The 17161-nt window shown below is 38.2% G+C and overlaps 2 protein-coding genes across 2 annotated transcripts in view; both read right to left on the bottom strand.

The window, feature by feature from the left end:
- Positions 1 to 9883: 9883 nt before the first annotated feature.
- On the bottom strand, positions 9884 to 13146 carry mchr2a (melanin concentrating hormone receptor 2a). The gene is made up of 6 exons (XM_056762164.1): positions 13116 to 13146; positions 12711 to 12957; positions 12054 to 12263; positions 10905 to 11099; positions 10402 to 10521; positions 9884 to 10205 (listed from the first exon to the last, which is right to left on the bottom strand). The coding sequence occupies exons 1-6, from the start codon at positions 13144 to 13146 to the stop codon at positions 9896 to 9898; spliced, it is 1113 nt and encodes a 370-aa protein (XP_056618142.1). The 3' UTR covers positions 9884 to 9895.
- A 2100-nt stretch (positions 13147 to 15246) lies between these two features.
- The window catches only part of me1 (malic enzyme 1, NADP(+)-dependent, cytosolic), a 63656-nt gene continuing 61741 nt past the window's right edge, over positions 15247 to 17161 (bottom strand). The window contains exons 13-14 of the mRNA XM_056762548.1: positions 15703 to 15801; positions 15247 to 15557 (exon numbers count right to left, since the gene is read on the bottom strand). Of these exons, the coding sequence (XP_056618526.1) occupies positions 15390 to 15557; positions 15703 to 15801 (267 nt within the window). The 3' untranslated portion in view covers positions 15247 to 15389. The remainder of the gene's footprint in view (positions 15558 to 15702; positions 15802 to 17161) is intronic.

Below are 17161 nucleotides of genomic sequence, written 5' to 3'. Positions count from 1 at the left end.
TTTATAAATAGATTTGTGTTTAGATAAAGTGTAATGTTTGCTGAATGTGTCAATCTAATTTCATAAAATAAATATATATTTTTTTATGTGTAATAACAGTTGAGCTTTTAGAAAGCCCGTCTGCTATTGTTCGCATATTCAACACCTCCTCTGGGTAATCTAGGTCAAAGTGTCAGGAGACTCATTCGAGGCGTGTGGCCTGGGATCGTCTTCACACCTCTCTGTGTTTGGGCTAATGGACCATAATTACCAAATTTACTGGTCAGTAATTTAATTGTGGTTGTTTTCCCCTCTCTTTGCTCCATTGAGTTTTTGGAGCTCTCGCCCCGCACTAAGTGTCACGTCCAATCAACCTGGTGTGAGAGAAGACCCAATTAGCATTGTGAGGCGAAACCTCAAAAAGAAGCCTGAAGGGGACATATCCTGGGGACATAACTGAATGAGACACCAGTTTTAGTTTGGATCTTTATACCAGGCAAGACTGCACATGGTTGGGGCAAAATGTTTATTTCTATACATACTATATATACTTCATTACTTGATCTTAAGTAACTTATGATAGAACCGTCACATGGAGATACAGCTTTGCCCATAGTACCTACTCGTCTAAAAAAGCAGCTGTAAAGTATCACATTTAACCTCAAAACCATTGACTGTCAAATAATATATGTCATATATGATTATGCACCGAATCTAAACAAAAAGCCAAGTTTTTCATAACCTTCTATGCAGAAAATGTTAAAGACATTTAACACTCTGTCTATTATTCTAATCATTTCATTCAAGTGTTGAGTCACTATAGAGAAGTCCTTCAGATCATATCACTTCAGGCCAGTCCACACTCAGAGCCTAAACTTCTAACCCGATATGATTCTCCCGGCTATGCTTAATAGGACACCAGAGTTCCAACCCGCATCAACCAGCCCAGCGTATTAGTACCATTCAGACCCAATAACTTCCAATCCGAGTAGTGAGGTCTATCACAGGGACTTTCTTAAATGTGAGGTGGCACTGCTGGGCCAAAGACCTGCCTCAGTTTACCACTGCCTGTGGTTATGACCTGTGAAGATCTCGGACCAGCCTTTTCACCCCGGGTCATCTTAGCCGGACGACCCAGAAACCAGCAACAAGGCCACTTTAACGCAAAACCCCCTACAGAACAGGTGGCAGATGTTTACGAATTTACTCCTCACAAGACCGTACTAGTAAGTCATGAAAGAAAGGACTGCGAAGAGGGTTTTTCATATTCTCAGCTGGAAGCACTTGCTGTCTTACGTTCTCTTTACTTTGACCAACCATTAAAAGAACGAGTGAAAAAAAGTATACCGTATTTAAAGGGATAGTATACCCTAAAATTAAAGTTCTTTCATCATTTATTTACCCTCTTGTCATTTTCAACCAGTATGACTCGTTCTTCCGCAGAAGACAAACAAAGATAGAGTATTTAGAGAAATGTCCGTAACTGAACAACGGTGGCGGTACTTCTATTGTATGGACACAAAATGCTAGTCATTGGGTTCCATTGGTAACTTCTTGTCAAAGAAGACAAACAAAGATATTTTAAAGAATGTTAAATGATGAAAGAATGTTAAATGATGAAACTTAGCTGAACTCTTATCATGGGGAACCACCATCATACACACTAGTGTAACAGGACCCAGCAGACAGAACTAATAAATTTCCAGCATGCACACAGAAAGTGTTTTATCTGACTGGATCATTGTTATACCACATGCAGTCACCCATGAAGAATTCTCGCCTCTTCTTTTACATCTCAGTGCCCCGTCTCAGGTGATGATTGGAGGTCAGCGATGCTGAATGAGATGCAGGTTTGTACCATTTAGAGACCTAAGAGTAAAACATAAAAGTGAAAAAGATTCTGGATGTCCAAAACTAAAATTCAACACATGTAACATATCGTCGCCGTCCTTTGAAACCTTGAATGTCCAAATTCGCTATTTTGAAGGGAATGAAAAACGATTCTTTATAAATATCGTGTTGTCAAAATTGACAAGCACTTTTAAAACCTTTTTTATTGGTTAGATATTTGCAAAACCAGGTAACAAACATACAAACATAAAGTATGACTAATAATGATTTAGGTAAAAAAATTGAAATCACAAAAAAATTGTGCAATATGTGGATGGATGGATGGATGGATGGATGTGTCTCTTAAAACAGCTGCTCTAAATCACAACTTCAAAAACCATTAGATGGAAAATAAAACCTGAGAAACCACAATCACACATGTACTCTCCACAATACAAGCCACTGCAATTTTGATATTATGCACCTATACAAGTCTATTATTGTTATGACAGCCCGGTGATCCTGGAGGCCAGTTTCAATTAAGCCGCTGGGTGTTTACAGGTATTGTGCCGGACTTGTTGTACCCATGTATATGGCGCTCTTGGCCATTGTACAGGGCCACAATAGTTAATGAGCTATCTATCCACGAGCACCCGGCAGAACAAACAGACAATATGCTCTTCTCTCCTACACAACTCGCTCATCTAACACATTCACAGACGATACGCTCCACCTCTGCCACCTAACACACCAATCCAGGACCGACTACTGTAAATATAGGCCACGGTGAGATCTCTCCTTTGATCTCCGTCTGCATTTCAACATCAAATAAACTGACCTAACCTTCTCCCTGGGTCATTTAAATGGTAATGCGCACCATGGACTGGTTTGGAAGGCCATTCATTTCAAGGTCAAGAGGGTGATCAGATGTGCTTCCTCTGGGTTAGCGCAAGACAACAAATGTGCTATTAACCAACCAAATGCACAAGAGGAAGATCGCATTCGGGATGCTTTGACCAGAGCCGAGTTCGGGAGTCCACAACAATATGATTGACAGGTGATGGACCAAAGTTAATCTCCTAATGTTAATGGCTTGCTTTTAATATTAAAATAAGCATCGAGCTACCCTTAGACATGTATCTGTAAACTGCATGCATTCTTCATTTGAAAAGAAAACGGAGTATTACAAACATTCAAGGTTACATTGAGTTCAATTTTATTTCCATAGTGCTTTCCTCATTGTTGCAAAACAGCATACATGCTAGTATTGTGATAATACTTGGAGTTCACAATGTATTCGTATTCAGTCATGGAATGCCATAGAGTACATAAACAAAAAAAAATCATCAATTGAAAATAATGGACACACACGCTTCCTAAGCATTTCTGATAGTCTCATACTAAAACAAAGTGCGTAAAGGGCGTCTGAGCAAATCCAGTCAGCCCTCGAGCAGGTAAGGAGATAAAATGCAGGCTGGATTTGCATGCCACAAGTGATGCAAAGAAAGAGCCACCTCACCCCACACGGCTACATCAAAGCAGGCCTGGCTATTAACGGGGCATGAAGAGCACTGGAGATCTCACTCGTACCACTCACTACCTCTGCCTCATTTGAAACCAACACACACACAATATTTCAAAATCTGACATTAATACAAGGCCCCTTCTGCCGTCAATGCCCATCACAATTCATTAGGCAACTTACTGGGCCAAAGACTCAATATGCATGTTAATTTAATGGGGTTTTCGGTTAGGGGGAAATGATTTTAAAAAGGTTCTTTGATGTTCACAAAACTTGGCAGTCAATCATTTTGCATTGAATTGCGGCATTAATGATGAACGGAGAAGCAATGAGGAAAGCTATTGTTTCAAACGCGTGCATCTTAATGCGCTCTATTAGAATGCATGTAATCATCATTAAAGCAGCCCAGCTCGTGTTCGGCGCAGGTGATTTCTGCGCCCTTTGTCTTCTAACCTGCCGCTGAAGTTAATCTGAGCAAAAACAAAGTTGGGTGATGTTGTAATACAACATAGGCTAACAGGTTTGATATAACATTTTTGCAATGCAAACCAGGTTGGACGACTAAGATGTCCATCAAAACCACTTCCTATGCATTTAAACCAAAGGTTTAGGGGTGACAACTTTCACAGTCAAGCATCAAGAACACCCAAAACAGGCGTAGTTTGACAACACAGGATAGGTTAAAGCAACGTCCTCCCACACTGATACAATCAGCATGCAAAGCAAACAAATTCTGATGAGGCCCTTAAAACCGAATTAAAGGATGCCAACAAGATTACATTTTATGTAGTCTTAAGAGTGGAAGCGTGCTGACATTTACACAGCGGAACAGAAGTGATAGATTGAGGTCAGATGGAAAACCGTGTCTTGATTTATCGCATTTTCAGCATGTGTTGATCCATCTGGAGTTGTGGAGGCTGGATAATCAGCACAAGCCACACGAGCATGTGCCAAGGGTGCATGCAGGAGCGGGAAATGTGCAATGTGCACCATGCCTTTGCACAGGCAAATAAACGATTTTTGCCTCACTTAACATCACACAAACAGGGCAGTGTTTCTCTGCAAAGCTTAGGTTACTGTGTTCTATGTCTATAGGCATGTATAAATACAGTATTATACAGATCAGTTTTAAAAATATACGATGACATCACCTGGAAGCGGGAAACCCCGTGGGATGCTTCTAAAATTCACCATAACGGGATCATCCTCCGCAAAAGAACGAGGGAGAGGGTAGGGGTCAGACCTCTTTACGTGGATAGACACGCAAAATCAAACAGATTATTTGTTTGACAAGAGCAGTCTTAATGTATTTTCTAGTGAAACACTGTTGAAACAGAAGCTGAGGTAGGAAGGGACTTACTTTAAACATGCGTGCGTTCTACTTGCTAAATTCTCGTGGTATTTTAACGTCATGCGCAGGTTATTCTGCGCAGTGCGGACGTTGTGTGGACGCAGCTACAGATTAGCAGGCGGCAGGCGCTATTAAATCTCAGCTTCAGACGTCACGCCCACGATCCGTTGTCTGAACGTCTGACGCATATGGCACACTTTTCTGGAAACACTTCAGCACGTTCGAAGTCGTCATCCGATTGGTTGAATTTTACAGGATTTCCGGGAGAGCTTTCCTGTAGCTCAGTTGGAATAGCGTTTTGGGTTCGATCCCAGGGGATTGCAAATACATATGTAAAATGTATAGCATAAATGTTAATGTAGATGAAACATGCATGTCGCGTTTTTTAACGGTCCGCCTAGAAATAACAAAGGCTTCTGATCTAAGAAGTAAACTGTCGTGTTTACAACGGTTGCTATAAGAATTCATCGCGATCGACTAAACGCTCAATTCGGAAAAGTAATCGAAGTTCATAGCATAAACGTATAAGAGGTGGGGACAAGACACATATGGTCAAGTCTCAAGTCTTAACCATCAAGTCTCAAGTCAAAACTCAAATCACAGTTTAGACAAATCAAGCAAGTCAAGTCAAGGGTTCAGCCTAAGCAAGTCAAGTCGAGTCCTGATAAGTGTCAAGTCAAGTCGCAGTACTAAAATAAACAGAGATACATTTTTACGATTCTTGTTTATTTAAAAAAAAAAAAGATGAACTCATACGCATATATTAAGGAAATCACTTGTCTATGTGTGTGCTTAAAGTTTGGTTCCAGCAGTCACACATTTTCATATGTTTACATAGACACAGACATGGACTTGTATCTGACAGAATGTAAGACTTAAGCATTTACACAGGCTATGAAGCTTATAAACTAAGTATTGTGACTTAAAATCTGCATATTATATATTATATATATATATGTGATGTTGTAATACTTGTGCTGTCCATTATAGGTCACAGTAGGGAATTTACATCTAGGGATGAGAATCTCTGATCATTTTATTGACTTCGATCTTGAATCTCGTTAATCAAAATAAACGGATCTTTTTCATTTCGGCAGAATATAAATGTATGTTAATGTATGTTAATATACATGTTAATATACATTATATGTAATATACATATAATAATATACATGTTAATGTATGTTAATATAGCCCAGTGATAAAGTTATGATGCTTAATCGTCATCTCTGCATTGGACGCGCAATATGCACATTTCATACGTTATATATAATCTGAGAACATTTGTTTTCTATTTGAACTAGTTTCATTATTTTACAGCACAAAACGTTATATTGTTAGTGTGAGAGTACGCAAAAAAAATGTCGACGGTCTAATACTAATAAAAAACAACCAAGGCCAAATTATCACAAACAGAAACGATTAATTCATTACATTAGTAATCGTTTTATTACATTGAGTATAAATAAATTACTTTCTTATCTTCCCTTGTGGTTCTTGAAATGTCGGGTGAAATTTGACGCTGTGCTTGTCGTGTCAGACATTCTTGCGTTGCATACTCTGGATCTGGCAAATATTTGTTTATTGGCACGCTCCAATAAAGTTCAAAGTCCTTATAGCGGAACGTGACTATTTGTGGAGCTCGACTGTTGTCTGCCATGTTTGGCGCGTTTTGAGTTGTGCAGTGTTTAAGTCACAATAATAATTTTTAAAACGAATTGTATTACTTTATTTTACTTTAAGTCATCGTCGAGTCTTCCACTTTCAGTCAAGTCAAGTCTCAAGTCACTTGCTCTCAAGTCAAAGTCAAGTCAAGTCATTTTCTTACTTCAATTAAGCAGGTCCCAAGTCATGAAAATTGTGATGTGGCTCGAGTCCCCCACCTCTGCGTATAATCATTGTTGTTATTGTGAACTTTTGACACGTTCGTGAATGTACATCGGTCTGTGACTGCGGGGACATTTCCACGCCTCTAAACATGACGCGGCACAAAACGAAATGTGATTGGTTTCTTTACCTGTCGGTCATGTTGCTCTTGGGCGGGCCTTTCCAAAGAAAGCGGCAAAAATTCCAGACCTACGCGAGACTAGGCAGCATTTGATTGGACAAAAATCTGTTACTCGTCAATTTTGGTCTGTTGTCCAAGAATCGAAAGGGTGCTCGTTTTAAATGTATGTATCATTTTTTTACGGTATAAGTTACATGATGTAGTTTACATTTAGCCTACTCATTCCACAGTGGTAATAATGCTGATAGGCCAAAACAGAGTAGCCGGCTTAAAAAAGAAAATAAATAGTTATTTCGTCGGCTACAGCTGCAAATGTATGACGTTAGCTTACAAAAGGCGAGCGCAGAATGGCGGGAAGAAATTAATTAAACGCGACTCTACTTCGTGCTCACACTTGTCATCTTGCATATCGTGCTTTCAGCACCTCGCGCACACATCGCGAGAAGCCCGTTTTAATTAACAGAGAAGTTGTCAAGCATTTCATTTTCGCTCGGTTTATGTGTGCGGTACCCGCCTGAGAAACAACAGGCTGTCGGGAAAACCTGTGCGCACCATTGCCTCGGAGGCGAAAACCTGCGCATAGATGTTTCCTACTCACGGACAAGTCTTAAAATATTAATCTTATATAAATACGATTAAATCACAGAGAGGTCATTTGTCAGAGTGGGAAATTGCCACTGCCAAGTAGCCTTTACAGTTTTAAAGACACATTCTATGTGAATCAAGGGAATATATAATGTACGTAGGCTATGCACGGAAATTGCTGAGAAATAATAATAATAAATGGGAGATCTGATTTTTTTTCACTTTAATCATGACAGTGTTATAATCAATTTGTTTTTACCATGCAAACCGTATACCTTAAATTTTAAAAGCTTATAAAGTTGTGCAATTGCTTGTTATGCACTTAAAACAATGTAGGCATATAGACATAATAATGAAAAAAGCTGAGAGGTCATTTTCCTCACACATTCCTATTATAATCAGGCAAAAAAGTAAAAAATTAGGTAGCACACATAACATGACATTAGCATCTAGTTCCCACGAACGAACAATAACAATGCTTATACAGCATTCATGAATCTCAGTTCATGTTAATTTCAACATTTACGAAAACATGATCAAATTGGAATTGATAACATAGTTATTACACGATAAACTAACATAAACAATTGTACTGGCATTAACCTACATTAACAAATATGAATAAAATATAGCAAAGATTGTGTTGTTCCTGTTAACTAATGCATCATAATGCCAAGTGTGACCAAGGAAGTTTTGTAACCTTTTATACAATATAGGGCTTACAGAATTTGTATATGTTAAAAACAGGCAATTTAATTGTATTATTACTATTTTGCCCTAGTATTACATTATGAGCTAGAAAATTGATCATGTCATGCCCTCTACTGGTGAGACATGAAAATCAATTTTGTCTCTCTCCTCCAGCAGAATTTGTACATTTTTGTAGTAAGAAATGAGGGCTGTGTGTTTGGAACTGTCTGTCTTTATTTCAAAAGATATAAACAATGAAATTTATTGCAACAATTTAAAGTCTATTAATCTACAACAACAATCGCAAATTATAAAAGAGGCAAATTATTGAAATTAAACATGTTGCTTTATTAACAGGAATTATTTGATATAATACATTTGAATTGCTCATATTTACAATGATAGTCATAACACAAGCAGGCAAGCAAACTGTTGAGGTGGAAGTAACAAAGTCTCAATGCCATATATATCAAATTGCAAGGTCAATGTGAGAGTCAGTCAACATGCTCGCTTAGTTCAGAATGACGTATAAAGACTGAGACACAGAAAACTGATGGAATCATTGAAATTCATTAAGTTAACAAATGTTTGGGAGGAGTGTGGGCCAATAGTTCAATCAACAAATCAGACATCTACCTTCATTTCGATATATAAAACAGAATTCAGGTAATGTATTTCTGTACTTGAATCACTGACAAGACCGACTGTAACAGTTTGTGATTTATCGTATTGAATAGTACTACTGCAATGAAATGCATGGTCACAACAGGCTAAGTTGACACTGAAATACTATTATTGACAAGTATTTGTTCACATGAGTTGATATTTGGCTTTGGGCAAGTTAAACTGAGAGACAGAGAGAAAGAGAGATGAGTTTCTAGCCGTTGCTGACGGGCACGCTTTAGGTCAGACGCGGACTCTGTCTGTCTCTGGTCTGCGTATTGATTCCCCTTACAGCAGACCCCTGAATCTCTGTCCGTCTGGTTAATGACCTCACACTTTAGAGTGATTATGCAGACGTCCTCTACTTTATTATGAGCTCCAGCACACACTAGACAATCCCAAAATACCATTAAAGGATTTTTGCGTAACCGTCACCTTTTGTCCCAAGCACCATTGATTTCTCTTGTTTTTAAAAATGATTAAACATGAAGTCTGTATGTAAATGCACTCATACATAAAGAAAACATGCACACTTGCATAATATACTTTTGCTCAGACACATTTCTGACATGGCACATTTACTATAAAAACCTTTGGGGACAGTTGGGAAAACATTCATAAACATTTACATTTATGCATTTGGCAGACGCTTTTATCCAAAGCGACTTACAGTGCATTATCCTATACATTAATACATAGGTATGTGCAATCCCCTGGGATCGAACCCACGACCTTGCGTTGTTGACTCAATGCTCTTACCACTGAGCTACAGGAAAGCTATAAACAAATTAAAATGTGACAAAAGCGTTTGCAAGGTCACATAAAATGATGACTACCAGTGTTATATTGAGAAATTTAAAGCAATGACATAAAAAAATCATCCTTGAACACTTTTACGATCATTATGTTTTTCAGTGTTTATTTACATGATTACTGTTTCTTTACATCCTGCTGCACATAATAATTTATTGCACTGCAAAATTGCCAAATCCCCTTCAAAACATCCATTGTTGATTTTTACAACTGTGCTGTAGAGACAGTTACTACACTTAAACACTAGAGGGAGCAAATACATCACAATACACAAGAAATATCAGCAGACTTCACAACAAAATTTTCAAAGTGCAAGACATGCATATTGCACATGCACTCATTAAATATCCCATACCTGCTTTGCTAAATCATTCCCGTAAATCTTAAAAAGAACTGCATTTTGTTACCTAGTATATCTTGTACATTGCTGTCTGTGTTTCAGTGGAGATTAGGATTAAAAACTGGAGCGGGGCTGGATCTCTCGTTCCACACTCGGCATGCTGGGTGTGTCCCGACAAACCAGCCTGTGTCGGAAATGTCCGCTGAACAGAATATAGATGAAAGGGTTTATGCTGCTGGCTGCGTAGCTCAGACACACCGACAGGTAGTAGCAGGTGTGATATGCTAATGAGGGACGAGGTACGCTCAGGTTTACAAGCTGAAGCACGTGATAGGGCCCGACACTAACCAGGAACACAGCCACCAGAACCAAAACCATTTTAGTGAGGCGGACGATACGTTCTCGAGGCAGGTTTGTGCAATATCTGAGAGAAAGTGGGCAGATAGACAGCATTTGAAAGTTTTAATACAAAAAATCTGCATTATACCTTTAAAAATGATCATCTTTGGCATTGCTAATGCTTTGTTATTTGAGCTTGTAAATTAATTTGCAAACAGCAATAAAAGATTTTAGATTTGAAAGGATTCTGTTATACAGTATTAGAAGTGCTAAACGTATACCTGTGAGCTTTTTTGTTCTTGCCATACATTCTCCAGGTGTAGCAGAGAATCAGTATATAGCAGATGACAATAAGTGGTAATGGCAAGAAGAATGAGGTAATCGTTTGGTAGACCGTGTACCTAGAAACACAAAGACCTGTTAAATGCATGATCTTAATCTGAATTAACAGAACTCAAACCCTTCAAATATCCTTCTCCATATCTTCTCAATACATCTACATTATGTAGAACTACAGTAAAGTGAATGACATTGTAAATAGTAAAAATATCACAGGCAGTGGATACTGTACTTAGCACAGTTTTTATATATATAGAGCAACAACAATTTATTTGTGCTTTGTCTCTTTTTTTTCCAATACTTATTTTCAGTAGAAGAACATGTTACAATAGTTTCAAAGTCAAAGTGGTTTTACGTCAAAGCAGAAGTCTAAAAATAAGAAACGACGAGGTTGGAGAACCCGTGGAGCTAATAAAAAACACACAAGTAAAGCAGAACCAATTACCAGAGCACCTCTTTAGGAGAGACCAGGTTGAGTGAACAGCTTTCCAGACCGTCCCTAAAGCGAATCACTTTGGAGTGAATCCAGGCGGGCAAAACCATGACGAGAGAGGCTGCCCACACAAAGAGGTTAATGCGGATCGTCCTGGATCTGGTTCTGAGGCTCAACAGGCGGAATGGATGAACAAGGGCCAGGTATCTGGAGTAAATAAGTAAATAAGTAAACTGTTACTATGTATAGTGTTCAATATATCCGTTATACAGTTTCATTAGTAATGCTATTCTACTTCTCACTCAGGGAAAAAACTGATACAGTGAGGTTGGATATGGAAAGCAAAGAACATAAACGTTCAGAACACTGAAGACAAAGTGACACGGGCTTATGATTGTTACACGAGAGCCCTCTAGTGGGGATATAACTGGTTGCAGCTAAAAACGACACTTCATTTTTAATTGAAAATATAATAATACTCCTGCTCATATTCTTCAAGTATTCCTCTAAAATGTATTGTAGGCCGTTGAATGGATTTCATATGCAACCAAGAAAACAATTAGTATAGATAATACATTTAGGAATACGACAATCTAACATGCCCTGAAAAAAATGTCTGTGTCCTTTGTAATACAAAACTAAGTTCAACTATTAGGTTAAAATGTACCTTCTTTATACAACTTGGCAAATGTCTGTGTGGTGTTATTGTTTGTGTGGTTTTTTGTGTCCCCAAGCACTTTTATACGACTATATTGGTTTGATAAATTGATTTCTGTAAGGGTTTATGATCGAATTCACAAATATGTATATTTTTATCTAAGATCTCAAAGCAGGAACAGTTACAAAAGATGTTAAATTTAACATCAATGATTCAAAAAGGTCACATTTTTTAATATTTTCGTCAAAATGAATGAGAATACATTAGGATCTCATATAAGAATCAATGGTGAGTCACCACCTATTCTCATAACGGGTGAATAAAGTCTGTCCGACTGTTTGGCTAAAGGCTCATCTTTAGAATTTTGATTGGGAAAAATCAATTTTTCATGTAAAATGAAGATACCCTATGATTAAGAAAGGCTGAGTTGTTATGGAATGCATCTAAATTAAAAGAAATTGCATGAAGGATATTCTGCACATGGGACAATCATGATAACAAACCTGTCTAGACTCATAGCAGTCATGACCGCAGCACATGCCACTTGGTTACAGTTATCCAGAGAGGTGATGATTGTGCAGAGGGTACTGCCAAAGACCCAGTGCCCTCCACGTGCCCACTGGTGAATCAAGAATGGCATGACGGTCACGTGAACCAAGTCAGCCACCGCCAAGTTACCCACATACACGTCTGGTACTGTCTTTTTGGCTGACCTACATGAAGAAAGACAGAGATGTTGCTAAATAAATACCAGGAGAGGTGTGAAGAAACAAAGACAAGAATGGCAGCAGTCGCATCAGGTCATGTCTCCTGAGAGAATCTTGCAAAACAGAATCTCTTGGAGGTGTGAAAATGATTACAAAGGAGGGATTACAAAACCTTACCAATATAGTTCATAGGTTTTATTGCAATATCGGTTTTGTAGTCAATTTTATATAAAAATGTAAAAAAGATGAGATAGGTTGTGGGTTCGATTTCCAAGGAACATAAATTCACAATATTGCTTTCGATACAATTGTCTGCCAAATGCACGAACGTAAACCACAACCCATACTCATTTAAAATAACCAGAAGAGGAAAAAAATACATATAACATATGCATGAAATAAATGAGTAAACACTGTAGTTAGTTTATGTTCCCATATCAGCCTGAGACCTACCTTAATATAGTGACCAAGACAAGAACATTTCCAACAAGCCCTGTGGAGCACAAAAATCCAACAAACGCCGGAAGGATTTTGGTTTCCGTGAGATGAACAATATTATTAAATTCATCCCTTGGATATCCTGATCCAGATTCATTCGTGTGCGACCCATTAAGCGTAAAGTTCCAAACAACAGGTTCCAACTCTACCATGGCGAGGACTTCGGCAACGAACACGGCGGAGCCAGAGGTTGCAGATGGGTCTGTAAATCCAGTTTAGCAAATCATTTGCGTTTCAGTCTGTACGAGGAGTTTGCGGTGAAATGCGGTAACAGCACTGGTACCCACATGTCTTTGGAGAGTCAAATCACAGCATCCTCCTCGCTGCGCACCAGCGTCTCCACATGTGCCGCGCGCTTACCCTCTTGCGCACTGCCCACGATGCACTCCATCTTGATTTATGGACAGGTTGTTTACAAAATACATAAGCTTACATCGCAACGGAATTGAACACGACTTTCTTCAACCGTTAAAACTATACTAAACACATTTTGCTATAAAAGCTTTTGTTTATTTTCACAAAAGTAAAATACTTTGACTCAACCATGACCAGATGAACTCAGTGCAGAATGTACAGAAGCGCCAATTACGCAACAGCTGGATCTATAACGAGTTAAGATTCAGTAAAAAAACATTATTTTCAAACCAATCGAAAAGAAAATCCTTATTTCATTATATTTTCGTCCTTTTAAAGGATTGCTTACATTTAATTCTCTTCTTAGGACTAAATTGAACCAGTCTTCTTGTGTTCAAGACTGCACCAAAACTAACTCCCTATAGTTCGTCAATGAAAACGTCCTCATGAAAGGTAAACACTGCTATAAAGTAATGTCCCCGAATTGTTACCTTGGTTACACCTTCATTGTGCGTCATGAGCATAGAAAATACATACGAAATAGATCACAAACTTAGCTGTGTCTTTCATCAGCCTGTAATACATATGATTCATTAAAGATTGATCAAAGCCTTTGGTATTTAAAGATGTTATCTTTATTAAGACGTTTTAACTATGTTACAAAATCGACTGTAATTGACATGCAAACCTTGCCACCGCAGGAGAGACATAAATTGAGAAGGAAACAATAATGAATTGAACCTAATTGAGCATTGTGGCTTATGAATCAGTCTATATTAATTCCAGATGTGGTGGCTGTTTTCAAATAAATCATCACACAGCTCCAGCACTTATAACTGAAGGCACTGATTTATGAGTGTGGCTGTAATGGGCTCTTTTCTTTTGTTCAGAGAACCAGCTTTTCAAAATTGGATAAAATGAAGTGTACATCCGATCTGTCCTTTTAACATGGCATAGCACAGCCGTTCTCAAATGCAGTTAACAAAAAATAAATTGAATTTCACATGTAGGCTACTGTATTGTACTGAACACGTGGAGGGGATGTATAATAAACTGTGATGTAACATCAAACCACAATTTTGCGATTGTTGATTAATTTCACGACATATTAGGCTAATTATATTTTTAATCCCCTAAAAGTCATTCTTACCCTAAACCCTGTTCACATTATTAGATTGAAGGGAACATAATTGTTTGCTTTTAGAGTTTTGTATTTACCAATGGGAACCTTATCAAATGTCCACAAACTTTGTTCATTCATATTTTTTCAAATGAACTAATCTAGCGGATTTGTTGTTCTTTGTAGCTCTCATGATATTTCCTTAAGTCCGCAAATATCACTGTGATTCAATTCAGAACATAATTTGCTACCAGCGTTTCCTTTGAGACCTCATGCCGGGGATCAAGTCAAAGATAAAAAACATTAAAACTTCCAGTGAAGTTTTCTATTGAAAACAGAAACTCTGAGACAGGGATCCAGCAGGGATTTAGACATTTACATGACATTGCCAATGCTGCCAAAATACAATACTCCTCATATTCTGCTGGTTTAGTTTTACCCGAGGCGGCATTACGAAGAGAAATGTACAAGTCTTTATCACACAAGAGCAAGCAAAACCAGCCGATATTAAATGATCAGAGCATTAAAGCTAAACCCAAATTCAAATTCTGATATCCTACTATATGTTGTTGAACGGTATGATTAATGATAATAGAATGCAAGATTCAAGTTGAAGGTTAAAGGTCAAAAGTGAATACTGCTTTACACTTGCATGCTTGTTACTCGTAACCTCATTATAAACATATGAGTTTGCTCCCACATTCATCCTAATGAATTAACGCAGCTTCTGTGAACCATCACTGGCAGCATAGGGAATTTTTATTTTCAATTAACATTTAGCAAACAATATTATGCTGTTAATTTCACTGTGGGTATTTTAGAGCTCTTTGAAAATATGATCTTAGGTTTCTGGCTATTTCAATCATATGCTCATTTTTCTCAACTTAATAGACATAATGCCACAAATGACAGGGAGAGATGAGTCATATTAGAACCTTGAAGTTAGGAAATACACCCATATATGTGTTTTTCTGTATACTGTTTCCATGGTTTGTAATGAAAGACATCCCACAAAAGTACATCAATAACTTTTTATTCAAGATCTTTTGGTTTGCAAAAGGCAATTATGTTAAAAACATTTTCACATGGTCATGTTTAAAAACAAAAACATCCCATTGACTTAAAATCTGACTGTGGTCTGTGTATGTAGTGTTGGGTGATCAGAGTTTGCAGGTCTGAACGCTCATGGCGTTCTCAGGCCATCTGTACGTGTCGACCGCAAATTCTTCATAGTCTGTGCTGTACACGAGCGAACGGATGAAAGCTTCTTTATCCTGCGGCTCCGGGTACAGCGTTGCCATTTTGTGTTTATAGGTGTACTCCACAATCTGTCAGGCAAGATGCATGTAAAGTAATTATGTCAAAACGTCAGAACGTGTAAAGCGCAGCTACACGCATGGCTCACAGATGACTAATGACTTACGCTGGAAGCTTGTTAAAATGTCAAGAGCGTATTAAGCTGGTCTCACAAACCTTTACAGCCAACTTGATGGAAACCTCCTGAATCTTGCAGAGAGGAGGATACAGACGTCCCTCTGCCAGATGCTCCTCGGTCACAAGTTCCGCAATAGTCTATGAAACAAAAACAAGAAAACCTGAAGGTTATTGTAAAAAACTATTCACAACAAAAAGTTTGCAGTTACTTAGTCTTTCATGAGTTTTTGATAGCCATGCATTTAATATTCTCTCCTTGTCCACTTGTTTACAATCCTACTTTGTTAACAACAATATGTGGGTTTGTTATCACAACAGGACAGGACAAAATAACAATTACTATAAGCTTCATCACTGTCAATCAGAATGTTGGCAATACAGAATAACTGTACGGTTGTTCAATACACACCAGAGACTTTCTGCTTTAATTATTAAAATCAAAGTTGTGATTCTTTTTAATATTTGTGAAGCCAAAAGTGACATAATTTCCTTAGTCTTGTGGCAGGATCATGACAGACCCACGTGTTTAGTGTAGAGACATGGCATTGTTTGTTTTGACATCCCATGCGCTCTCTCCTGCCTGGTCTTGATCCCGTCCCCTCGTTTCCTTGTTTAGCTCAGAGCCATTTAGAGAAGAGTTCTGCCAACGGAAGTCCAAAACGCTGGAGCTTCACGTGATTCATGGAGCCTTAAGCCTTAAGAAGGTTTCTCTTTTAATGTTTATTTCCTTCATTTTTCAATAAATGGCTTTTGTCTTTAAACTGGTTAGAAGTTTACCCTTAGTTGGTATGTTTAGTCACTGCTCCATGCGTAACTATTAACTTCTGGGAACAATTGAGAGCCTGCATGAACCGCCATTGCTATGAAAAAAGTGTTCCATTGGACTCTCTCTCTCAATGCCTCTGGTTTGGCTTCCTCTCAGTGTTTGATTTCCCTCACCTGCCTCGTGTAATCTCCCTTTAGTTTCTCGTTAGTGTTTAATTTCCCTCACCTGCCCAGTGTTATGTCTCCTAATTAGTCTCCCAATTTAAGGCCCTTGTGTTCTCTGTCCCGTGCGTTGCGTTTGTCATGTATTGTACTATTGTCTAGTTAGTCCAAGTCATCTTGTTACCTTGTTCCTGCCTTGTCTTGTTTGGATTATTCACAGTGTTTAATTTTGGACTTTGTTTTGCCCCTTGTGGCACGTTTTATGCTTATACCTTGTTTTGTGTTCTTGTTTCCCCATTGCTGGCTTTTTATTTTAAGGGGTACTGCAACGATGTGTCATGCATTCTGACTTCTTTGCAATGTTAAACGTGCTGTCTTCTCATGCTTAACATTGTAAAATTGTCAAAAAACGAGGTGATTAATGTTATATAAACTGTGGATATAACTCTGGATTTGGAGATCATTTGAAACCGATATATGGAGCCGTCCCAGCGCTATAAGATGCAGGACATGAACCGCATGCGGTGAGTGAAACTGATGTCTATGTTATGTTGACAATGTGCTTTAGTTC

The sequence above is a fragment of the Triplophysa dalaica genome, chromosome 12 (genome assembly GCF_015846415.1).
Source record: "Triplophysa dalaica isolate WHDGS20190420 chromosome 12, ASM1584641v1, whole genome shotgun sequence".
Lineage (NCBI taxonomy): Eukaryota > Metazoa > Chordata > Actinopteri > Cypriniformes > Nemacheilidae > Triplophysa > Triplophysa dalaica.
This window is presented reverse-complemented; position numbering and strand designations above follow the sequence as displayed.